The following is a 26,286-nucleotide window of genomic DNA, read 5'->3' as shown; positions in this document are numbered from 1 at the left end:
TTTTAAGGAATGGTTCATAAAATCATTTTCTAAACATTTTGTATCCTTAATCTCATGAAATACATCTGGTTACACATCCACATTTTGTCTGAGGGAGTGCACTTACCTGTGCATTCACCGCAACTAGGGTTGCCAACCATAGATATGTACAGTAGATGTAGCTCAGCCTCTTCAGGTACATCAAAAGTGCCGCCATCTTGGAATCGTCAACCAGGAGACCTGTTTGAATGTCAATGTGAAGGAGATGCCTGTCACAACCTTGTCTTGTTTAGTTTCATTGTCCTATTCTGTTTCGTTTTCCCTGTCACCGTTTTAGCAAATCACCGTGCAGTATTAAAGGGGGGGTGAAACACTCATTTCCAGTCAATCTCATGTTAATCTTGAGTACCTATTAGTACCTAGTATTGCATCCTTCATATCTCCAAACAGTCTTTAGTTTTATTATATTTATAAAAGAAAGATAGGCTGTTCCGAGTTTTTCCGGAAAATACCGAGCGGCTTGAGGCGTGCCGTGTGGGCGGTGCTTATGCGCCGATAGCTAACAACACACGGACATTTGAAGCAGTTTTACTCACAGTTCCAACACACGACCGTTAACCTTTATCGTTGGGACTGCTCCATCCTTAAGCATTAGATGATCTGCAAATCCGGCGTCGAACTGGCCTTGTTTATAAAACAATCATCATCGAAATGCAGGGAACAAACAGTCCTGTGACTGCAGCGAGCACAGCGCTTTGATGGTTTTGCTCTCCCGCTCTGGTCTATGGGTGCGCGCGCCCTTCCGGGAGAAGTGCCCCATATAAGGAAATTCCGCCCCATCTGACGTCACACATGCCCATACTCGAAAAAAACTTTCCGAAACTTGTGACAAACCGGAAGGAGTATTTTTGGCACAGAAATACTTCATCAAGCGTACAACTTAATTTTTGAAACTTTGTCCATGTTTAGCATGGGAATCCAACTCTTTAACAGTGTAAAAAACTCAGTATGCAGAAAATAGTATTTCACCCCCCCTTTAAAGTAAAATTAAAGCTGACACTTTTTCACAGAACCTTGCTAAAGCAGTACATTACAGTGGTCGAATCAAGTCACCTTCAATTATATAGCGCTTTTAACAATATAGATTTTTTCAAAGCAGCTTTACAGTGATAATAGGAAAATATAGCTGCAAGCAGCAATTATCGGGGCCAAGCACAATCAGATGACAAGACATGCCAACATGTCTGAAAGTGTCAGCCCAACTGCAACAATGAGCAATTAAAGACATTTAAAGAGGATTTTTGGCAAAATGCCTGAAAAATCATAGAAACAGTAAATAAAAATATGATTTAATGGATTATCACTTTCGACCAATAGGTGGCGCAGTTACAAAACTGATGTGATGTGGTCAGAGTGAAGTGACAATGACACATACAAAGTTTGGTGTCAATATGTCAAGGCATTGCAGAGATAAAGCCTTAATTAGTGCTATTAGCATCATGCCTCAACTTTGCTGCTGTGCTATACAAAAACGGTTTTGTCTATCGACACGAAATCCATAACTTTTATTCGGCACAGTCTGGAGATGATACGATTTGATTTTGGTGAAAATCGGACAAACGATTTAGGATGAGTTCGAAAAAGTAGGTTTTGACTGTAAATCAAGATGGCGGACAGGAAGTTTGGCCAAATAAGGAAAACTTGGTATCTATGTTCTCGGCTTGACCCAGGTAATCTATTAAGACCAGTGGCATTTCAATAGCCAGATGTATTCAAAAGTTATTAGCCTTTTTGGAAATTTTGTTATAACTTTTGACCACTAGGTGGCACTGTCTCGAAATATTTTGGGTAACTTCAGACGATGGTGCTGATGGCACGTTCTGAGTTTCGTAATATTACACCAATGCATTTGTTAAGAATAGCATTTTATTTCACAAAACTGTATTGAAGTCAATGGGAATTTCATGTTTTGTTCTATTATAGCGCCACCAAGAGACCCAGTCCCACAATTTTTTTGTATGTGTCCTCAGAGTGAGCCCATACATATATGTGTCGATTTTGGTGCAAAAATCTCAATTTGCTTCGGAGTTATAGACATTTATATGAAAAAACACGTAAAAAATGACTGACACATGACTTTGATTGGAATTTACTACCCCTAAACATCAATATTTTCGCATTAGGGATTTGGCATTTAGCTATCGAACCTATGTTTCCAAACTTCTGATGGTGGTTTCGTCTCGATCGGACAAGCGGTTTCGAAGATATAGCCAAATGTTTTTTAAGCGCTAAATCACAACGCTACACAAACCGTAAGGTGAAACCTAGCATGTTTGGTATCGTTGGACTCGGCAAGGATTCAAGAGTCTAATGAGATGAGTCTCGTGAAAATAAGTCGACCACAATTAAAGTTATAAGCATTTGAAAAAAAAAATTAACCACTAAGTGGCACTGTTTCGAAACTTTTCAGGCTCCTTCAGGGCATCGTGCTGATGACCCATACCAAGTTTCGTAACAATCCGTTCATGCGTTCTTAACCCCCAGAGGTCGGCGGTATCGCCGGCGATACCAGCTCGCTTTTTTTTTAGCAGTGTAAAAGAAACTCAAAAATACTCGGTTGACTTTGATTTTCCATTGGAGTTTCATACATCAATCGATTCTGTTAAATGTGTATTATTTTTGTGTATACTCACAATAAAAACAAAGTGTTGTGCTTTTTGCCAAATAAAGAAAAATAAACACGAAGCGAGTTCTGCCTCCTCTCTGTCAGTGTAGTCCATTCTGAAACGCGTCCGAAAATGAACCATAACTCAGCGAAAACTCAGTCAAACAGGCATTCAGACATACAGGCATGAAGCTTGAATTCTCTTCTTTTAAACGAAGATATTTTTTTAAAAAACAAATATTCACAGTTTATGTAATATGTATGCAAAGAGAGAGATGTCAGTCGTTCTCATCTCAGCTAATTAAGTTTTAATGTGCTCCGCCCACGGAGAGCACGCGCTATTCAAACGCAAATGTGAGCCGATCCAAACAATCCTGTAAAACGCCCATCAGCTGGATAACACACACCGCGAGTTCACTTTCAGACTTATGTACTTTACGATGCTGTGAGGAATAATACTGTCTTGATAATAATCCTGCAAAAATTTACCTCAGAAGTTCTGGAAGTATCATTTCGAGGAGCAAACGGATCCCGCTGAGGAATTAGGTCAGTTCTGTTTGCTTTGTTCTAATCGGAATGAATGAACGCAAAGATGCGTGCTGTTGTGGAGCTACTACAGCTGGCAAAAATACTGTTTTAATATGAATCGCGAATACAAAGAAAGATTACACTGGAAATATTGTTATAATTTTAAATGCTGTTGTAATTGTATAACCTTAAAAAAAAAAAATATATATATATATATAGGCTATATATATATATATATATATATATAAGGATAGATGTAAACAAAATCTTAAAAGGTCATTATAAGCCTTATCTTTAAATAATTTTATTATGCTTTATTAGTGACACATTTGGGAAGAGAATATATTCCAAATCTGAAAATACAGTATGAGAACAATTAACTGCACAATTACTAGAAATGTTTACCTTGGATATTGTACAATTTGCAAGCAAAATGTGTGGAAAAAACAACAAACCAGTTATATATTGTCCTTGCATTCTTGTGGCTCAGTCACACATCTGAATGAAAGGCTCATTACGTATGCAGCCTCATTATGCGGGCCCCATTGACTCCTCAGGTGTGAATCACGCCCACCCGCATATGGCCTTTCCAAACAAAAAGTGTTTTACAAGATTTAAATCAATGTATTGTGTTATGTGAATGATTAGGCAGGATGATTTTCACATAATTTTGAAGAAAAAATTCTAGGCAACGACATCCATTAGTCAAAAGTCTTATTTACATATATTTAGAATGTGTTTTATGGCCTTATTTCAGAAACTTTAGTTTTTTGTTTTTTAAAAAACCATGCATAAACATTATTCTATCAAAAATACAAACATGTACATGCAAGTTGTTCACATATTATGGTAGCCCTGTTTGTGCTAAATAGAGTGAATTTACACCTTTGCCATTAATATGTTTATAAGCAACTGAAAAAAGCACAAATGTCAGGGCATGTCAGAACATCTCAAGGACCCCAAAAACCCCTCAGACTCCAGAGGGTTAAAATACAGCATTTTAGCACAAAATTCAAAATGTCCAACAGTCAAAATGGCCGATATGATACAATTGGATATCAGTCGACTCGGCATGTTGCCCTGAATCTAACGAGACCAATTTTATGATTTTTTGACAAACTGTTCAGAAGTTATATGCAAAAATAGCCATTTTTCATATCTCTGGACCAGTAGGTGGTGCTGTGCCAAAACACAGCATGTAGCCTCAGGTCATGCTTGTGATGACATCTACCAAGATTGGTCTGAATACGATAAACTGTTGCGGAGATACAGCCTTACGTCTGTTTTTGCAAGCGCTACGTAAAATTTGTTCAAACGGTTATTGAAAACGGTTTGACGAATCAATTTGAATTCCATAACTTTTTGTCAGCACTGCCTGAAGATGATCTGGTTCAATTTTCGTGCAAATCGGACAAATCGTCTAGGACGAGTGCGAAAAAGTAGGTTTTTCGAAAAATTCTAAATGGCGCCCATATTTTTATGATGGAAAATGACGTCATAGGGTGCAATCGAATCGTCATGAGCTCAGAAATCTCAGAAAGAATTTTGGTGATTGGCCTTACGGTTCAAAAGGTTTTAGCGTAAATATGAGTGAAACTTTGGACAGGTGGTGGCGCTAGAGGGAATGACTTAGACACACTAAAATTGTGCACTTAATGTTGGGACTGTCCTCTATCAGAATGTCAAACCATTACAACTTTCCCGCAATCGGTTCTATGGGCTGCCATAGACTCCCAGAGCGGAAGAAGAAGAAGAACAATAAGAACGGGAACAGATACAATAGGTGCCTCCGCACCTTCAGAGATTGTAACAGAGATTGTTTTGGCTTTATAGCAGCTCTAGAATAAATTTATTGTCCAGCTAAAGTTAGTTTGATTGATTCACTTCCGTCACAACGATCATTAGTTATTAACATAGGGGCCGCTAACACGACACCGTTCTAACAGAAAACCCTTAAGTTCTCTTTGTTCAAGTTCAAGTTCAAGACCTTTATTTGTCCCAGAGGGGCGATTAATTTTGCTGCAGTAGCAAAGAAATTAACATACAGTACATGACAACAAAGCAGCAACATCATTGAAAATAAAATACAAGATCAGACAAATGGATCAATGAACACCACAAACATTTATAGCTGACTAAAGCGGGAACCAGAAGGCAGCATTGTAAATTCTGCATGCAGGGGGTGAGAACTATCAGACATGATGGATTCAGCCTTTTTAAGTACATGTCTATTGTACAGTTCAGTTAGTTTTATCTGCTGAATCCTGATGATTTTGCTGCTAACTTTATTTACCATTGCTAATGTGTTTTTCCGTTGTAAACTAAGAGAAGCATACCAGCAAATACATGAAAAAGTAAAAATGGACTCAATAAAAGATTTATAAAACAATGTCATCAGGGATCTGTCCACTTGAAACTTAGCTAGCTTTTTCAGACAGAAGAGACGTTGCTGACTTTTCTTACTCAGCATGTCTGTGTTTAGTTCAAAGGTCAACTTGTCATCAACGATGATTCCCAGATACTTGTACGACTCAACAAATTCAACCTCTTTTCCATCTATAATCGTCTTTTCAGGAGTTGGATGGTGACGTCTAAAATCAATGCACATGTCCTTTGTCTTTGTAACATATAAGTCTAAAAAAGCTTCTTTGCACCAGTTTAAAAAACATGGTAGTACCGGGCCGTAAGATGTTTCAGTGGTGTCCATTAAACCTAATATGACTGTGTCATCTGCAAACTTTACAATATAGTTATTAGTCAGTTCACTCCTTTTTCAGTTGGTCAGTTCAAAGCAATTTTTATTGCTTTGCACAAACTTTAAAAACACGAACCTTTGAGAACGCTGATGGCGTACACATGTGTATTACGTTTAGTCTATAGGTATGCGCGTTTGAATATATATGTACGCAGGTGTGTAGTCCTTTACAAACCAACCCTCAACAAACTACTTGAATCCTAGGTAGATCTGTTTCCTTTTTAGCACCAAAAGTTTGGAACAGTCTTCCTAACATTGTCCGAGAAGCAGACACTGTTAGGTTTCAGGGTGGATGAAGTAGGAGATGAACACGAAGGAGATTAATTCCAAGGTTTTAATTCTCAATATTCACAGATACAAACAAAAACAGGGAGCGTGTGCTCAGACAAAGATAACCTTAACATTAAACAAACCTAACGTAAGCATAAACATTGACCGACAACTGAAAGGTGAAAGACAGGAACTTAAATACACAGATGATAACGAGTGATGACAGGTGACGGTGATGAACAAAGACTAATTAACTAAACACAGGTGACAGAACTGAACTACTGATGATGAACTAAACAGACCGGGAAAAACAGGACTAAACCAAAATCAACAGAAGACAGGGGAAAACGATAACAGAAACACTAAAACAGAAATCAAAACTACAACAGTACTCCCCCCTCCCGGTAGGCGCATCCTCGCGCCGTAGAAAGACAAAAGGGGTGGGGGGGGTGGGGGGGTGGGAGGGTGGGAGGGTGGGGCCCTGGAGGCTGACGGGGGAGACACGGCAGGAAGCCTCCAGGGCGGAGCAGACTGTGGGCGTGGCCACGGCGGAGCAGACTGTGGGCGTGGCCACGGCGGAGCAGACTGTGGGCGTGGCCACGGCGGAGACGACCCCTCGGGCGGCCACGGCGGAGCGGACCCCTCGGGCGGCCACGGCGGAGCGGACCCCTCGGGCGGCCACGGCGGAGCGGACCCCTCGGGCGGCCACGGCGGAGCGGACCCCTCGGGCGGCCACGGCGGAGCGGACCCCTCGGGCGGCCACGGCGGAGCGGACCCCTCGGGCGGCCACGGCGGAGAGGACCCTTCGGGTGGCCGTGGCCCCTCAAGTGGCCAGGACGGAGGCCTGTAGCCCCCCCCAAAAAATACTTGGGGAAAGTCCCGGGTCTCAGAGAGGGCTCTGAGCTGGGCGGAACCAGCGGCGAAGTGGGCTCTGAGCTGGGCGGAACCAGCGGCGAAGAGGGCTCTGAGCTGGACGGGACCAGCGGCGAAGAGGGCTCTGAGCTGGACGGGACCAGCTGTGAAGAGGGCTTCGAGCTGGACGGGACCAGCGGCGAAGAGGGCTTCGAGCTGGACGGAACCAGCGGCGAAGGGAGCTTCGAGCCGGGCGGAACCAGCGAGAAGAACCTCTCTGCAGGCGTGATGTTCTCAGTCTCTAGCTCGACGGCGGGCTCAGCTGCACCGGCGCGAAGTGCGGGCTCGGCTGGACCGGCGTAAAGTGTAGGCTCGACTGGACTGGCGTATTCAATGGTTTTTCTGACTGACATGAAGGCTGGGTCGAACATCTTCAAAGCCAGGTCTGCACTGTTCGACACCAGCTTACGAGCTCTGGGGCAGAAAAACCCCGCAATCAATCTCCCCATCCTCTTTCTTCTTTTTTGGGTCGGTCAATCTGTTAGGTTTCAGGGTGGATGAAGTAGGAGATGAACACGAAGGAGATTAATTCCAAGCTTTTAATTCTCAATATTCACAGATACAAACAAAAACAGGGAGCGTGTGCTCAGACAAAGATAACCTTAACCTTAACCTTAACCTTAACATTAAACTAAACAAACCAAACCAAACCAAACCTAACGTAAGCATAAACATTGACCGACAACTGAAAGGTGAAAGACAGGAACTTAAATACACAGATGATAACGAGTGATGACAGGTGACGGTGATGATGAACAAAGACTAATTAACTAAACACAGGTGACAGAACTGAACTACTGATGATGAACTAAACAGACCGGGAAAAACAGGACTAAACCAAAATCAACAGAAGACAGGGGAAAACGATAACAGAAACACTAAAATAGAAATCAAAACTACAACAGACACACTCTGTCAGTTCAAAGCTAGACTAAAAACACATATCTTTGACCTAGCATACACATAACAAGTCAAGTCAGTCAAGTCAAGTCATCTTCATTTATATAGCGCTTTTAACAATGTAGATTGTTTCAAAGCAGCTTTACAGAGATAAACGTATAATTTAAGGTAACAGAGAATGTTTTGGCTTTATAGCGGTTCTTTAATAAAGTTATTTTCCAGCTAAAGTTAGTTTTGATTGATTCGCTTCCGTCACAACGATCATTTGTTATTAAACTAGATGTACCGCATGGCGGTACAAAATATGACCGCCGCTCAGGCCTGCACTGGCTTTCCACAAAAATAAATGACGTGGAGCAATTTGGCTGTATTGCGTGTTTATGTATATAAGTTGTATATTTTAAAAGACTGTCTGGAGTATTCCTGTGGATCATGGATAATTTAGAGTTTTGTAATTATTTGCCATTACTATTTAAGTTTTATATCAAAAGTCATTAGTTTAGACACTTAACATCCATAATGTGAAAATGTCACATCCATAACAGTGGTTAACAGTAACACTGCGCCGAGATTAGTGTGTGCTTCACCTCACTGTGTGTTCACTGTGTGCTGAGTGTGTTTCACTAATTCACGGATTGGGATAAATGCAGAGACCAAATTTCCCTCACGGGATCAAAATAGTATATATACTTATACTTATACATACTAAGTATGAAAAATCTGTGTTTGTTTTTTTTCAAAGGACCCTCCCATTCAATTTATACAAACCTCTACCAAACGGTTGAGGTGCCTGTTGATGGTAAAAGTCAGTTATCTGACTTTGGCATGGGTTTGTTGTGTTTTACTGAAATAAAAAACATTTTTTCCCCAAAAAAGTGGTTTTATCTTGTAGCCCTGGTCCCAGAGTTTTAAAAAAAACAATGTTAACAAAATTAAACTCATTCCCACTGTACCTAGTAGAACACTTAAGTAAATGTCCCATTGAAATTAATGGGATTTTATGGATTTAGGTGAAGAAAGTGTACACATAATACATTTTGGTCTGTACCATGAAGAGAAAACTGATTCAACTATATAAACTATATATTTTCTGAAAGCGTAGACTCTCAGGATGTGATCTAACATGGCATGAAACATGTCCCACCCACGTCATTAGTATACTGCCCAAGCATAACACATTGGGTATTGGTAAATCGGGTATATGGCTGATACCTAAAAAAAGTAGTAGTATGTGCATGTCTGTCTGTGTGTGTGTGTGTGTATGTGTGTGTGTTTGTGTATGTGTGTGTCTGTGTATCTGTGTGTGTCTGTGCATGTATGTGTGCGTGCGTGCGTACATGTGTGTGTGTGTTTGTGTGTGTGTGTCTGTGCATGTGGATTTGTATGTGTGTGTATGGGTGTGTGTCTGTGCCTGTGGATGTCAGTGTGTGTGCATGCTTGCGTTTGTTTGTATTCCTGCATGTGTGTGTGTGACAGTATCATCCTAAACCAGCAACCCTTCACTCAACAGCACCATCTACAGGCCGATGAGTGTACAGTCACTAAATGTGCACATAAATGAATTTATTTTATACCCCCCCATGGATGAAATTCTACGAAACTTAGCATACCCCCAGAGGATGTCAAGTTAATCATACACATGAAATATGGTACAGTTCTGAACATCTCCACTGAAGATAGGGGCGATTAAAGCAGAATAATATTGCATTTTAATTTTTTATGGGAGGGGCGCAAATCACAAATGAGTGATTATGGGCTAGGTTGATGTGGGCCCTTAAGACCAACATACCATAAAAATGTCTTCATCCTCGGTTCCACGGTTCAAGTAGTTATTTAGTAAAAACTGCATTTTTTGGGTTTGGGGGGGCCCAGCGCGGGGGGGGGGCCCAGCGCGGGGGGGGGGGGGGGGGGGGGGGGGAGTGGTCCCCGGGAAACCAAACGAAATTTTTCCGTAAAAGTCTAGTGGGGCTACATGCCCACCAAATTTCATGTTCCCCGGTGTTTCGGTGTCCCTGGTATCGTTGACGGAAAATTCAGTAGATTGACGGGAAAAAAAAACTAAAAAACTTTGACAATCGATTGTGGGCTAGGTTGATGTGGGCCCTTAAGACCAACATACTTTGCAAATTTCTTCATCCTCGGTGCCACGGTTCAGGTAGTTATTTAGGAAAAACTGCATTTTTTGGGTTTGGGGGGGCCCAGCGCGGGGGGGGGAGTGGCCCCCGGGGACCAAACGAAATTTTTCCGTAAAAGTCTAGTGGGGCTACATGCCCACCAAATTTCATGTTCCCCGGTGTTTTGGTGTCCCTGGTATCGTTGACGAAAAATTCACAGGGGGCCCAGCGCGGGGGGGGAGTGGCCCCCGGGGACCAAACAAAATTTTTCTGTAAAAGTCTAGTAGACCAACATACCATAACATTTTTTCATCCTTGGTGCCACGGTTCAGGTAGTTATTTAGGAAAAACTGCATTTTTTGGGTTTGGGGGGGCCCAGCGTGGGGGGGGAGTGGCCCCCGGGGACCAAACAAAATTTTTCCGTAAAAGTCTAGTGGGGCTACATGCCCACCAAATTTCATGTTCCCCGGTGTTTCTGTGTCCCTGGTATCGTTGACGAAAAATTCACGGGGGGCCCAGCGCGGGGGGGGAGTGGCCCCCGGGGACCAAACGAAATTTTTCCGTAAAATCTATAGTGGGGCTACATGCCCACCAAATTTCATGTTCCCCGGTGTTTCGGTGTCCCTGGTATCGTTGACGAAAAATTCACAGGGGACCCAGCGCGGGGGGGGAGTGGCCTCCGGGGACCAAACGAAATTTTTCTGTAAAAGTCTAGTAGACCACCATACCATAAAAATTTCTTCATCCTCGGTGCCACGGTTCAGGTAGTTATTTAGGAAAAACTGCATTTTTGGGGTTTGGGGGGGCCCAGCGCGGGGGGGGAGTGGCCCCCGGGGACCAAACGAAATTTTTCCGTAAAAGTCTAGTGGGGCTACATGCCCACCAAATTTCATGTTCCCCGGTGTTTCGGTGTCCCTGGTATCGTTGACGAAAAATTCACGGGGGCCCCAGCGCGGGGGGGTAAGTGGCCCCCGGGGACCAAACGAAATTTTTCCGTAAAAGTCTAGTAGACCAACATACCATAAAAAATTCTTCATCCTCGGTGCCACGGTTCAGGTAGTTATTTAGGAAAAACTGCATTTTTTGGGTTTGGGGGGGCCCAGCGCGGGGGGGGGAGTGGCCACCGGGGACCAAACGAAATTTTTCCGTAAAAGTCTAGTGGGGCTACATGCCCACCAAATTTCATGTTCCCCGGTGTTTCGGTGTCCCTGGTATCGTTGACGAAAAAATTCAGTAGATGACGGAAAAAAAAAAAAAAAAAAACTTTGACAATCCCTATATGACCGCTTTCGCTAGCTACGCTAGCGGCGGTCATAATTAGGGGCCGCCAAGACGACACCATTCTCACTACACAGACTTTAAACGCGAACCTGTGAGAAACGCTGATGGCGTTCACATGCACATTAAAGGGATAGTTCACTTTGAAATTAATTTTTGATATGTTTTAGCTTACCTCAAGGGCATCCAAGATGTAGGTGTCTTTGTTTCCGCAGTAGTTTCAATTTTGATATTTTTAGGTCAAACCGTTCTTGTCTGTCAGTCATATAATGCAGGTCGATGGTCACTGTCTCAAAACACAAGCACACAGTCCAAATTAAAACAATTCCCCATCGTCCAAATGAAACAATTCCCCATCATAAGTACACATTGATGGCCTAAGACACGAAACGAGCGGTTTTTGTGAGAAAACGAACAGTATTTATATCGTTGTTATCTCTTGAAAACAGCACACGTCCAAATGATCTGACGGCGCGGGCGGGTATAGATATATACATAGATGTCGCCTTGGCTACTGCAGTTCATTGGAACGAAACCGTAGCCAAGCGACATCTAGTGTGTATACACTAGATGTCGCCTTCGCTACTGCAGTTCATTGGAACAAAACCGTAGCCAAGGCGACATCTATGTATATATCTATACCCGCCCGCGCCGTCAGATCATTTGGACGTGTGCTGTTTTCAAGAGATAACAACGATATAAATACTGTTCGTTTTCTCACAAAAACCGCTCGTTTCGTGTCTTAGGCCATCAATGTGTACTTATGATGGGGAATTGTTTCATTTGGACGATGGGGAATTGTTTTAATTTGGACTCTGTGCTTGTGTTTTGAGACAGTGACCATCGACCTGCATTATATGACTGACAGACAAGAACGGTTTGACCTAAAAATATCAAAATTGAAACTACTGCGGAAACAAAGACACCTACATCTTGGATGCCCTTGAGGTAAGCTAAAACATATCAAAAATTAATTTCAAAGTGAACTATCCCTTTAAGAATTGGTTCTATAGTTATATGCGTTTGAATATATGTGCGCAGGTTTGTAATTCCCTACAAACCAAGCCTAAACAAAGTACTGGTGTTTCCTTTTAAAGGTCCCATTCCATGGATTATTTTTATTATTTTATCATGTTTCCAGGGGTGCCCTTATAATGTTAGTATGTTTTTTAGATCAAAAATTGTTATAATTTAGAAATAAAAGGCATATTTCCTAGCCTGATTTCATTCCCTGGTTTGAACACTCTGTTTGAAGGGGCGTGTCTGCTGTGAGACTTCAGTGTAAACGCCCACTGCTGTGATTGGCTGACATGCTTGCATAGGAAATATCTGGCATTACATGTGGAACTATCTGGAAAACTTTTACTATTACAGCTATCATACGTTTTTACTATTACAGCTATCTGGATTAACGAATCGTGAGAAGTTTTTTAAGTATTTAGATCTATTTCAATCACATAAAAAATTGCAGTGAGCATTGAGCAGATGACAGCCTGTTGATCGCGTGAAAAAAGATCTTATCATTGCAACGCAGTTTCTGCACTCACTAATGATTTCACCAATGCAAACATGAGGCATATAAATACAGTAAGAGCTTCGTTGTGCAGTGTAACAGCGTCATTTATTTCATAACGAGTTTTGGCAAGTGTCCAGATAAACTCGCGCTGTGTGATTGATTGACAGCTTGGACGATTGGAAAGGGATTGTTCTTTGATCGCTTTCTGTATATTAATCACAGTTTAAGTAAGATTATTTTCATCCTACTAAGAGAAACGATGTTAAGTTGATCGCTACTTCCATATTAAATCACTACTTACCGCTTGCTGGAATATAGTTGAAATTGCCCCCTTCGTCAGTATGAGACGCTGAGAGAAGCCTGCTTGATATTATCCCAGGTTACAAAAACAGTCCGTGGTGAAATGGACAGAGCAAACTAACAACTTCGAATTAAACTTTTGCGGTATCCGATTATAGATAAACATCAACCGTCTGTTGACATTTCGCCATCAATACGCCTGTGTTCCTGTGGGCGGAGGTAGTCTAAACACGGTTCTGGTGATGTCACTAATGAAGGAAGTAGAGGGGTGTAGTCCAATCGAGCCGTTTTTTGTAGTCAACTTCTGTTAAATAAAATATCTCGCTTGGCATTGAACTTTGAGCGTTATAATTTTACAGATATTATTTATACTCTAACAACAACATTACACACTAACTAAACTTTGAAACATGGAATCGCATGCAACGGGACCTTTAAATTTTAAAATATATATGGTGATGCGATCTACCATTATGGCTGTATTAGGGGCGGACATACTAAGTTCCCTTTCAGTCAAGAACGTCAGACATAATCGACGTCAACTGAAATGGGATCACATTGGTGTGCGAGATCTGCATCTCACACTCCGCCCCACGGCGCGGGTATAAATACGGAAGTAGATGCACGCGCCACTTGCCTTTCGCTTTGGAGCCGAGCTTCATGTTTAGGTCTTCTGAAGAGTGTTGTTATACAACAAGCGAGTGTGTCGGTGCTTCTACTGGAAGTCTCTCCCGGTGTTGGTGTTTACAGTGCAAGTGCAGTGGTGAATGCAAGCTTTTAAGCTCTCAACTGCTGTTCTCACAGAACCCAAATTTCTGTTTGTTTGTTTGTCTGACGGTCGGTTGAGGGCAGAGAACGTGAGTGCTTCACTGGTACAGGCTGAACCATCCCTGTAGCAGTGTTGCCGCCGTCATTCCCCTGTGTGCTCAGGCACTGGTGAGAGTTCTCACTTTCTGAAAGAGCAACGCGGGTGCATTTGCGTCTTTTTCAATATGACATTCTGCTAGTGAGTTTCTGGATGCGGTCATTAGCCCTAACCGCATCGTTAGGGTTAGGGTCTTTAGCCCTAACACAAAGAGTTTGATAGCAAAAAAATGATTTATGACGCATTATATTATGCTGAAAGTGTTTGGTGACAGTGGGAGGGGCCACGCTCCTTTGAAAGCTATAAAGCTGAAGGGAAAAGAGACAGTAGTCATTCAAAATCGCCTGATGAGAGCTATGGTCAGGTTCGAAGCGCATCGCGAGATGTCCCTGAATGATGCAGACTGTAAAACACAAAATGGCTGCCATCATTGAGTGTGTGGTGATGTAGCAGAGCCGAATATATTTTTTCTCACAGTTTACACAATTGGTCTGTTTAAATGTTTAAATGTCTCCCTTCGTCCAAACAGACGTTTGTATCTCGTATTTATGCCCTTCTCACTTCTTCTCTAAACCTACCCTTCATTTTTCTTGCATCAAGCCCACATTGGCGTAACCCATGGCGATTTAGCCCTCATTTTTGTATTTTTATACATCTCTCTGGACATTATGTTGGTCCATTCTTTTGTTTGTGTTTGAAGCGGCCAGTTGTTCGATGGCCAGTGCACATCCAAGCTTAGACCTCAGGTCTGGGCTTTGGAAATTTATTTTCCCTAACCAGCGAGTGCCTCATGAGAGAGCGTGGGGTTCGCATCCTCAACTATCTCGACGACTGGCTGATACTAGCGCAGTCTCGGGAACAGCTATTACACAGGGATTTGCTGCTCCAGCATGTCAGCCAGTTGGGTCTTCAGTTCAACTGGGAAAAGAGAAATTCACCCCCGTGCAGAGGATCTCTTTTTTCGGTATGGAGCTGGACTCGGTCCAACAGATGGCATGCCTCACAGAGGAACGTGTTTCCAGTCGGTGCTGAACTGCCTGAAGTCAGTCAAGAGCAGAACAGTGGTTCCACTGAAACTCCGTACTCGTCCCATTGCCAGTTGTTTTATTCCCGGACCAAGGGGACCCTCGACATGGATGCGCCTGCCCACAGCTGGCCCCGGGGCCTCAGCAAGTATGCGTTTCCCCCAGTGAGCCTTATTGCACAGCTACTGTGCAAAGTCAGGGAGGAAGAGGAGCAGGTCTTGCTATTTGCCCCTTATTGGCCCAACCGGACCTGGTTCCCTGAACTAGTGCTCCTCTCGACAGCCCCTCCCTGGCCCATTCCTCTGAGGGAGGACCTCCTCTCTCAGGGACGGGGCTCCGTATGGCACCTGCGTCCAGACTTCTGGAAAATCCATGTCTGGTCCATGGATGTGACACGGAGGTTCTAGGTGATCTACCACAGTCAGTCGTAGACACCATCACTTTTGCGAGAGCACCCTCTACAAGGCATGCTTACGCCCTGAAGTGGAACCTGTTCATTGAGTGGTGTTCTTCTCGCCCCGAAGACCCCGAAGATCTTCGATCAGTTCTGTGCTTTCTTTTCCTGCAAGATGGGTTGGAGCAAGGGCAGTCTCCCTTGACCCTCAAAGTGTAAGTTGCCTCTATTGCCGCACATCACGATGCATTGAATGGAAGATCTGTGGGAAGGCACGATCTGATCGTCAGGTTCCTGAGGGGAGCCATCCATCCATCCATCCATCCATCTTCTACCGCTTATCCGGGGCCGGGTCACGGGGGCAGCAGTCTAAGCAGGGATGCCCAGACTTCCCTCTCCCTAGACACTTCCTCCAGCTCTTCCGGGGGGACACCGAGGCGTTCCCAGGCCAGCCGGGAGACATAGTCTCTCCAGCGTGTCCTAGGTCTTCCCCGGGGTCTCCTCCCGGTGGGACATGCCCGGAACACCTTCCCGGGAAGGCGTCCAGGAGGCATCCGGAAAAGATGCCCGAGCCACCTCAACTGACCCCTCTCGATGTGGAGGAGCAGCGGCTCTACTCTGAGCTCCTCCCGAATGACCGAGCTTCTCACCCTATCTCTAAGGGATCGCCCAGCCACCCTGCGGAGAAAGCTCATTTCGGCCGCTTGTATCCGGGATCTTGTCCTTTCGGTCATGACCCACAGCTCATGACCATAGGTGAGAGTAGGAACGTAGATTGACTGGTAAATCGAGAGATTCGCCTTACGGCTCAGCTCCTTCTTCACCACGACAGACCGGTACAGGGACCGCAGTACTGCAGAAGCTGCACCGATCCGCCTGTCAATCTCCCGTTCCATCCTTCCCTCACTCGTGAACAAGACCCCAAGATACTTGAACTCCTCCATTTGAGGCAGGAGCTCTCCACCAACCTGAAGCGGGCAAACCACCCTTTTCCGACTGAGAACCATGGCCTCGGATTTGGAGGTGCTGATCTTCATCCCAGCCACTTCACACTCGGCTGCAAACCGTCCCAGTGCATGCTGGAGGTCCTGGCTTGATGAGGCCAACACGACAACATCATCCGCAAAGAGCAGAGATGAAATCGTGTGGTCCCCAAACCTGACCCCCTCCGGCCCCTGGCTGCGCCTAGAAATTCTGTCCATAAAAATTATGAACAGAACCGGTGACAAAGGGCAGCCCTGCCGGAGTCCAACACGCACCGGGAACAAGTCTGACTTACTGCTGGCAATACGAACCAAGCTCCTGCTCCGGTCGTACAGGGACCGGATAGCCCTTAGCAAAGGGCCCCGGACCCCATACTCCCGGAGCATCCTCCACAGGCCGCCGCGAGGGACACAGTCGAATGCCTTCTCCAAATCCACAAAGCACATGTGGATTGGTTGGGCAAACTCCCATGAGCCCTCCAGCACCCTGTAGAGGGTATAGAGCTGGTCCAGTGTTCCACGACCGGGACGAAAACCACACTGTTCCTCCTGAATCCGAGGTTCTACTATCGGCCGGATTCTCCTCTCCAGTACCCTGGCATAGACTTTCCCAGGGAGGCTGAGAAGTGTGATCCCCCTATAGTTGACAGCTCCGCCCCTCTCTTCACCCGACTGTCCAAGACATACGGCCGGAGGTCGGATGAAACGACCACAAAGTCGATCATCGACCTCCGGCCTAGGGTGTCCTGGTGCCATGTGCACTGATGGACACCCTTATGCTTGAACATGGTGTTCGTTATGGACAAGCTGTAACTAGCACAGAAGTCCAATAACAGAACACCACTCGGGTTCAGATCAGGGGGGCCGTTCCTCCCAATCACGCCCCTCCAGGTGTCACTGTCGCTGCCCACGTGGGCGTTGAAGTCCCCCAGTAGAACGACCCAGTTGGAGCACTTTCCAGCACCCCTCCCAGAGACTCCAAGAAGGCCGGGTACTCTGCACTGCCGTTCGGCCCGTAAGCACAAACGACAGTGAGAGACCTATCCCCAACCCGAAGGCGTAGGGAAGCGACCCTCTCGTTCACCGGGGTGAACTCCAACACATGGCGGCTGAGCTGGGGGGCTATAAGCAAACCCACACCAGCCCGCCGCCTCTCACCATGGGCAACTCCAGAGTGGTGAAGAGTCCATCCTCTCTCGAGGAGTGTGGTTCCAGAGCCCAAGCCGTGCGTAGAGGTGATCCCAACTATCTCTAGTCGGAATCTCTGAACCTCACGCACAACCTCAGGCTCCTTCCCCGCCAGAGAGGTGACATTCCATGTCCCTAGAGCTAGATTCCGTGTCCAGGGATCGGGTTGTCTAGGCCCCCGCCTTCGACTGCCGCCCGATCCACTTAGCACCGGCCCCTTACGGTCCCTCCTGCAGGTGGTGGGTCCACGGGAGGGTGGCCCCATGTCGCTCCTTCGGGCTGAGCCCGGCCGGACCCCATGGGGGGAGGCCCGACCACCAGGCGCTCGCATACGAGCCCCAACCCCGGGCCTGGCTCCAGGGTGGGGCCCCGGCTGCGCCATACCGGGCGACGTCACGGTCCTCGTTTTTTTTGTCATCATAAGGGTTTTTGAACCGCTCTTAGTCTGACCCGTCGCCTAGGACCTGTTTGCCTTGGGAGACCCTACCAGGGGCATATAGCCCCAGACAACATAGCTCCTAGGTTCCCTCCCTGAGGGGAGCAAGGAGATTAAATCCACCTCTATACCCTCTTGGGACTTATCTCTGGTGCTAACCGCACTGCAGAGACCTCCCTTTGAGCGACTGCGGGCAGCAGAGTTAAAAATTCTGTCTCAAAAGACAGTCCTCCTGCTTGTTTTGGCCTACATTAAGAGGGTAGGGGACCTGCATGCATTTTTGGTCAATGAATCGTGCCTGGAATTCGGGCCGGCCAACTCTCACATTGTCCTGAGACCCTGGCCTGGATATGTGCCCAATGTTCCTACCACTCCCTTTTGGGACCAGGTGGTGAACCTGCAAGCGCTGCCCCCGGAGGAGGCAGACCCAGCCCTGGCTTTTCTCTGTCCTGTCTGTTCCTTGCAGTTATGTGTGGACAGAACGCAAAGCCTCAGGACCTCAGATCAGCTCTTCATCTGTTACGAAGGCCAGCAGAAGGGAAAGGCTGTCTCCAAGCAGAGGTTGGCCCACTGGATGGTGGATGCCATTATCTTGGCGTATGAATCCAAAGGTAAACCCTGTCCCCCCGGTCTGCGAGCTCACTCCACAAGGAGTGCAGCCGTTTCCTGGGCATTGGCGCAGGGTGCCTCGCTGACAGATGTCTGTAGAGCTGCAGGCTGGGTGACACATAATACGTTCACTAGATTATATAGCCTACGTGTTGAGCCGGTTGCTTCCCATGTGCTTGCAGCGCCATTCTCCTCCTATGGACTGGATAATGGCTGTGCCATTTCTGCTCCAGTTGAGTTCCCTTTAACCGAACCCTGTTGAATTCCTCCACACTCCTTCGACATTGGACGTGGCGGAGCGTCCGGTGCTAGGCCTACCACTCGTAAGCATTAGTGGAACCTGTGTTAGGCTGGGTCCATATGTTGTGATCCCTACGGTGATCCCATATGTGTATTCTTCCACGGTACGGCTCCCTATGCCTGTCAATGCGCCCAGCCTATATGTGTATCCTCCACATGTTACCTCCCTACGGGCAAGATGTGGCTTCCGTATGGTACCCTTCCTTCCTTAGACAAGGTACGCTTTCCCAGTGTTATCCAAGTCTAAACTGAGCGGGTCTTGTTGAACAGCAGTGACTTCCTGGCCTAAGCCCTGTCCTATCCCCGCTAAAGATGTCAGGAGGATCAGGAGGCTTTTGTCTAGGCACTGGAAGGTGGCAGCTTTAGTGGTGTTTTCAATGGGGGATCCCATTTCAATCGATGTCGACTATGTCTGACGTTCTCGACGGAAAGGGAATGTCCTGGTTGCGTATATGCAACCCACCGTTCCCTGAAGGAGTGAGATGCAGATCTCGCACACAAATGTGCATTGGCTCGTTCTAAAGATACTCGAAGATGATTGGCTCCCTAGCCTGATCCCATTTCAGTTGATGTCGACTACGACCTCCGTTCCCTCCTTCAAGGAACAGTGGGTTGCATATGCAACCAGGACGTTCCGCAGGAGATGAAAAGGAGATGAGACTGGAGATGAAAGGAGATAAAAGGAGATGAGACTGACATCTAACTAAGCGCGTCCATTTGGAGATTCTGGAAGTGACATCAATTCCAGTGCGCCATGTGTACATTCAGGAGGTAGAAGCTACTGGTGGAATTGTAAACTGTTTATTTAGACTTGAGACTTGTTTCATTTACAGTGTGGCTGAGACGTACTTCAGACACGTTGAGTGAATTCTTAGCTGCACGAGAGTAACTTGCACGACCTCGAATGCGTTTGGCAGAGTTAGTCACCATCCGCAGGTGTGTTATGCTGGTTTAATATTTGGGTCAACAAACTATATTTTCTTAACTTTTTAATAGGGATACGGGGGCCAGGAGGTGTTGCAGCAGGCTTTGTGGGGCACTGCTAGACTTTATACGACACTTTTAGGATATATGGATCGGTCTCTTCGATCAATCTTTTGCTTCTAACTGAAACTACGCATTTACTGTGGCTTTGTATGTCTAGCTATATGACTATTTCATTTTAACAAAGAGGTTCATAAAGACGATGGTGGTGACCCGAGGTGACGCATTTAAATTTATTATTTTAAGGTATTTATTGTCCATGGGACTTGTGGTAGGGTACAGCGGCGAATATCTATGTGTTTGTCAGCATTTTTGTGGATTCTTTTGTGAATGTGTTTGCTATTTTTGTTTATTGATCTTTTTTTTTTCTTGTTTTTTCTTGTTTGTTCTCTTACGTGTCTTGACAAATGTTTTTTTTTATATAAATGTGAATCTGCGACTACACTTGAAAGGGCGTTGATGTGCTGGTGACTGGTAATGGGCGCCCGCTAGTGAGCCGGCGCCATCATTGTGTGATGACCGAATTCCTTCTGGCAGCACGTGATAAACATTCATTGACTGATTATTTGGAAACTTTATAGGAGTTTGTTTGTGTCTTATATTGTTTTCTTTTCCCTTAAGAATTGGGGTGCCAGTATTAGCCAGAGTCCTCTGTGTGTTGGTTGTCCGGCTGTTGGTCTGCAGTGTTCACAACAGGTGCTGTGGTGTGAGGTAGCACGCTTGGTCGCCGTGTTAACTAGATAGGCTAGATGAATCCCCCAGTTCTGAAGTGGTATTATGTGTGTGTGTGTGTTTGTGTCAAATTTTATATGATTAATGTATTTATATATCTATTTGTATCAGTGGTGGGCCGTTATAGGCGTTAACGTGCTGCGTTAACACGAGACTGTTATCGCGCGATAAAAAAAATATCGCCGTTAATCTATTCTCCAAGTTGCGTTGGGAGCTGGCTAATACTACACAAGCTATGATGACGCAATCTACCCGCGGCCACGAGGAACACCCGGCTGCAACGCATATTCGTCGTCATCTTAAGTAAACACGGCTGAAAGTGAAAGCTGGTGAAAAAGATCGGTGCAATGAGCAGCAGCAAACTATATAGACAGAGTGTGTGAGGTAACAGTTCGGTAAGTTAACACGCGACTAATCCGTTCTGCCACCTCAAATTCAAAACGAAACATATCACTGAATACCACCGCGCGCGTATTATTCCCAATATATCTTAGTGGTGTAGCACATAATCTCTGTCTGCGCCCGATTTTAAGAATCGTTGTTGTGTTTCTTTTTAACTGAAAAGACATCAGTTAGACAATATTCTAATTTTAAATTTGGGGTTTCATAAGCTCCAAGCCATAATAAACATTAGACCTACTTAAGTCTCTGCAGCTAGTGTACTTACATTTTATTTATCTGCAAAATTATGTTGTATACTTACAGTTTTGCACAATATATGTTCACAAAACTACATACACCCTTTACAAAAAAAATAAAATACATTTAGCAGTTGTTTAGCAGGGTCTGTGTAACCTGTTCTGAAATGGTTTTATTATAATCGTTATCGCAAGAGGCTGCAATGTATATCACAATATAGATTTTAGGCCATATCGCCCATCCCTAATTGATAGCCTATAGTAGTTGATAATAACATAGGCCTACCTAATGTTGCCTACGGACGGTAACAGTACAGTAGTAACCTTTACAGTCTATGAGTAGAACAGCTTTCTCAATCAGTTTGTGATGCATTTTGGAAACAGGAGATGAGCCCCTGGTCTAATGCGCCACCTGGCTTGAGAAACCCGTTCTCAAAGACTTACTTTTATAGTCATTATTTGGGTAGCACACATATTCTGAATGCCTTCGGCAGAATTCAAATGAGCCATTTTAATCTAGATTAATCTAGATTAATTTCAAAATTAATCTAGATTAAAAAAATGTATCTATGCCCACCTCTAATTTGTATATTAAAGAGACCAAGTCTGTATTTTATTCGATTGTGTTTTTGAATAAATTGTATTAAACATTCCAAAGTTGTCTGATACCTGGCGCAGCGTGTCTGTGTGTCTGGTGCATTCGATGTACCTGTGGGTCCCCGGCCTAAATTTCCATAGTCTATATTTAGTGCCAAGATTGGTGTTGTCTTAAATACTTGACAGCCAAAGTGCCACATATATACTGAATGTGACAGGTTGAGTTTTTAATATTTTCTCTGGCTCTTGGTTCATTAGAATTAGTTTTTTCATCTTAATGGTAGTGTAACTTAGCCTAGAAATCTAGACGCACCCTAGCGGCAGCAAAATGTATTTTGCAGCCAGGTGGGTCTAGACACTCTCAATAGACCTTCTAGCTGCAAAAACCTAAATTGGGTCAGGCCAATCACGTCGCTTATAGAGTAGGCGGGGCGGGCTTAACATATGACGACAGAGTTGCGACGGTTACCTGCCTGCGACTTGAAAACAAAGAATGACGGCTGCTGGAGAACAGTCTTTCGAATCGGCTTTGTCCGCGACTCTGGAGGACTTGGAGTTAAGTTTTTCTTTGAGAAAAGAGCAAAGAACGGCACTTAAGTCATTCTTTAAAAAAGGAAGATGTGTTCGTCGTTCTGCCGGCCAGATATGGCAAAAGTTGAATGAATCTATCAACTAGCTCCGCTGTTGGGAAAACGCTCTGGTTGGTTGAAGCGCTGTCCTATTGCGTGCAGAGGGAATTTGAAAGACAGCCGTTTATCCCGCCCCTCGGAGTGAGCGTGTCTATGGTGAGTTGCCAGACTAAACATCTTGATGTAGTCTGGCTTGCCAGGCTAAGTGTAACTCTCTAATGGGAAGAAACGCCTGCAACACTGTGATTGACATTGAGCCAATCAAGTACCAATCAAATTGTAGGGAAATTATGAAATGTATCATGTCATTTACGCCATGGTCCTATTTCATTAAAAACTGTTGTATTATTTTTGCTGGTGGGATTCTCTCTGAAAATTGTCTGAGATCCACCAGCCAAAGCATATTCAGAGGCATTGTCTGGAGTCTTGTCTAGTCATTTCTGCACTGCAAGTTAGGGATTGGAAACTCAAAGCCAGTTGTCGACTGTAGACGCAGTGCAGGAGTATAAAGATTAAAGGGACTAGATGCCGTCAAACTCGAAGCCAGTTGTCTACTGTAGAAGTACTACAGATACTAGAGATATACAGTTGGTCCTCAACCAGAATGCCTATTACCGCCGCGCCAGCCACCGCGGCAACACTACCGCGGTAAAAATAAACCAGTCGCATTTCAAAGTAATTTGCGAAATGACCGCCAGATGGCGCAAAGGGATATTGTGCAAAACAGCAGCAATTGCTGCATTTTTTTTCAATTGCCTTAAGTGGAGTTAATGTCAATTTACAGTAAGGATGAAATACTACAACTATGGTAAACAGAATAGAAAATTTTTATAAGGCCAGAAAAATAGAATAACAAGTTAAAAACAGAGACGATAACAATATAACCTGTATTTCATATTGTAGGCCTAGATGTCGGTGGGCAACAAGCCTATTCCCCGGGGAGCAGTGCGATAAAACACACACACACACAAAAAACCCCCCACAAAAACAAATGTAATACCAAAAATAACAAACAAAAGTAAATTATGTGCAATGAAGCTGATTATTTGTTCTATTCTATTGAGGAATGAGACGAATGAAGAGCGTTTCCCGCTCGTGTGAGCGAACGCACATTGGAACGTTTGGTCATTTTGCATCGAGTAAAGTCATGATCGAGTGGTAGAACTTGCGTTTCGATCATTTAGATGACACGAGTTCAAATCCCGAACCAACTTGAACTACTGTAATTTTTATATTAGCCTATTAATGCATTTTATAGCCTATTATTGATGCAGAGAGATTTGTCTAGTTCTAAAACTCTGTTACACCATAGTTTTTTTGCTTATATTTATAAAATAAAATTACCATGCATTTCCATTTTACACTAAGGAACAAATATTATACAATAACTTTACATCTGTAGCCTATAATAATTCCAATCGTAATTTCAAAAGCAGTTCTGTAAAAAAAAAAAAGAAAATTATATATATATCAATGCTAATTCAATAGACCATATTAAATATATAAAATAAAGATATTCAACAGGCACGTTTAAACGACAAACAATAAAATCAGAACCAGTATTCTGTTGCGTTCATGGTTCCAGTGGCCGTAATGCATGCACGGCTTTTCAAAATGTCACAAATCGTTTTGAGATTGTTTTGAATGAAATTTTGAAGTTTATAATTAAGTGTTTTGTAGGCATGTGCCGGTATCAAATTTTCATGCTGCGATTAATTGATTGAGCTTTTATCACGGTATACGGTATTATCACGATATTTGAATTGCTATAATTATTAAAGGTTAAAAATGAACAAATTAAATTAAATACAATTTGGTTTTCATTATAATAAATTATGACACAAGTAAAAATATAATACAAATGTAATATAGTGCACATATTTAGCATAATACTCCTCTCTATAGCTATTTTTTCTAGTCAACTAACGTGTTTGGTCATTAAATGGCTTTCCTAAGGTAAATGTAACGTTCTGTGACATAATTGTTCACCTGCAGTTTTATTGACCTCTTTCCGTGGTTGAAAAACACTGATTGATCGATTTTATGTATGAGGCATATATACCTTTCGGTAAGCTGTACTGTATCTTTAAATAAAAAGTAACAGAGGATCGGTTTACTTGAACTGAGGCACTACAGCAATCGGTCACGTCACATTTACAAGCACCAAAACGGTATTTATTGTCTGAATTTCGTAATAAAATGGACAGAACCTGAGAGCTGAGAATTCTTTTCATATCAAAAGTAACCTGCTCTGTCTTGTCTGTCGGTGTCAGTGTCCTGTTTGCTCCGTGATTTTTCTCTGCGTGAGAAAATGGATGTGTGGCGCGAGAGCGTGTGAAAAGTGTAGATTGCGTGAGTCTCACGCTGAATGCGTAGAGTTGACAGCCCTGCTTTTAGAAGGGGGATAAATCGTCGGCAGCGTTCCTCCTTCCGCCATGCTTCTTCTCCATGTGAGGATTGTTTACATTAGACTAGAGTGCGCACTGGGCCGCATGCACACAGCGCTTCTCCATGTGAGGATTGTTTACATTAGACTAGAGTGCGCACTGCGCCGCATGCACACAGCGCTTCATGTGGGGATGCGCACGTGTTTCACGCAGCATATATGCAGGTGTTTGTTTAAGCGGTTGATGGAAAATAAGCTAATGCGCGTTCTATAAATATAAATTCTGATCTATTATTTTTCACGTATTTTGAAGTGCCCACGATAACAATATCGTGCATATTCATTACTGCGATTTATCGCATTACCGAATACCGGCACATGTCTAGTGTTTTGGCACACCACGACAAGTGGCGCTATGCATTGTTCTGAAGTCGGGTTTTATTCTGGCATGTTGAATTAGTGTTCGACAAACGCGGCGGCGCGTTCATTTGGATTATTTTACTCATAACAGCTCAAATAACTTAATAGGCTACTCTGTAGTTTTTCGGTCATACAGATAAGAGTAGAGCACCCTACATCGTTCAAAACTGCTAATGTCTAGAATAGCGATTTAAGTGTGAATTCCAAACTCTTTGTTTTAAGTCAGTCTCAAACTCAGAGCCTGTGGGGGTTGGAGAAGGCAGTTGCTTGCTTTATCGTGGGGGTGCAGGACCAACCCGAATAGGTGTTAATGTTCCGTCTTTCATATGGAGAGTGTCGGATAGCCAGCCTGATGAGCAGGTAAAGGCAAAATTATTTTAAGGATAAATATCAACATCTCCAAAAGTATATATCTTATTAAATGATTAATATAGTAGTTTTATTTATTGTATTTAAAGGTTTTCCACACACAATTTCAATTTAGCTGATATAATTCGCGATCAACCTCGTTTTAGGTGAATTCAGCAAGGCATGCTGTATCTTTGAAGCAACAAAAGCAATTTGTTACAGTTTTTTCTTTCGTGATTTGTGTGGATGACACGCAGCGACATATACAGTATTATCAGCTGTATGGTGTGTTTTTACCCTGAAATGTTTAATTTCGAGAGAGACCCGCGCGCGCAGTGAGGGAGACAAAAGAAACTTACTAAAAAGAGATCCAGCGCGAGAGAGAGGGAAAGAAAAACGCCTGTTCTTAATTTATGTTGCTTTGAACTATTTTCATTTTGTACTGTTTAAATTTTTTAACTTAGCTGCAATTTCGTTGGTAATAGCCTACACATGTAAAATGTCGCAAGAATGAGATGTGTTTCTTATTTTGCAT

General features: G+C 43.9%; 1 protein-coding gene across 3 annotated transcripts in view; it reads right to left on the bottom strand.

The window, feature by feature from the left end:
• The window catches only part of LOC311077261 (stonustoxin subunit beta-like), a 100,883-nt gene that overhangs the window by 42,159 nt on the left and 32,438 nt on the right, over nt 1-26,286 (bottom strand). For all 3 annotated transcript variants that reach the window (XM_084139095.1, XM_084139094.1, XM_084139093.1), the window contains exon 2: nt 107-219. In XM_084139095.1, the coding sequence (XP_083995221.1) occupies nt 107-196 (90 nt within the window). In that variant the 5' untranslated portion in view covers nt 197-219. The remainder of the gene's footprint in view (nt 1-106; nt 220-26,286) is intronic.

This window comes from Abramis brama, assembly GCF_963993115.1.
Source record: "Abramis brama genome assembly, contig: SCAFFOLD_68, whole genome shotgun sequence".
NCBI classification, from domain to species: domain Eukaryota; kingdom Metazoa; phylum Chordata; class Actinopteri; order Cypriniformes; family Leuciscidae; genus Abramis; species Abramis brama.
The sequence above is the reverse complement of the archived record's forward strand: the minus strand, read 5'-3'. Positions and strand labels throughout refer to the sequence as shown.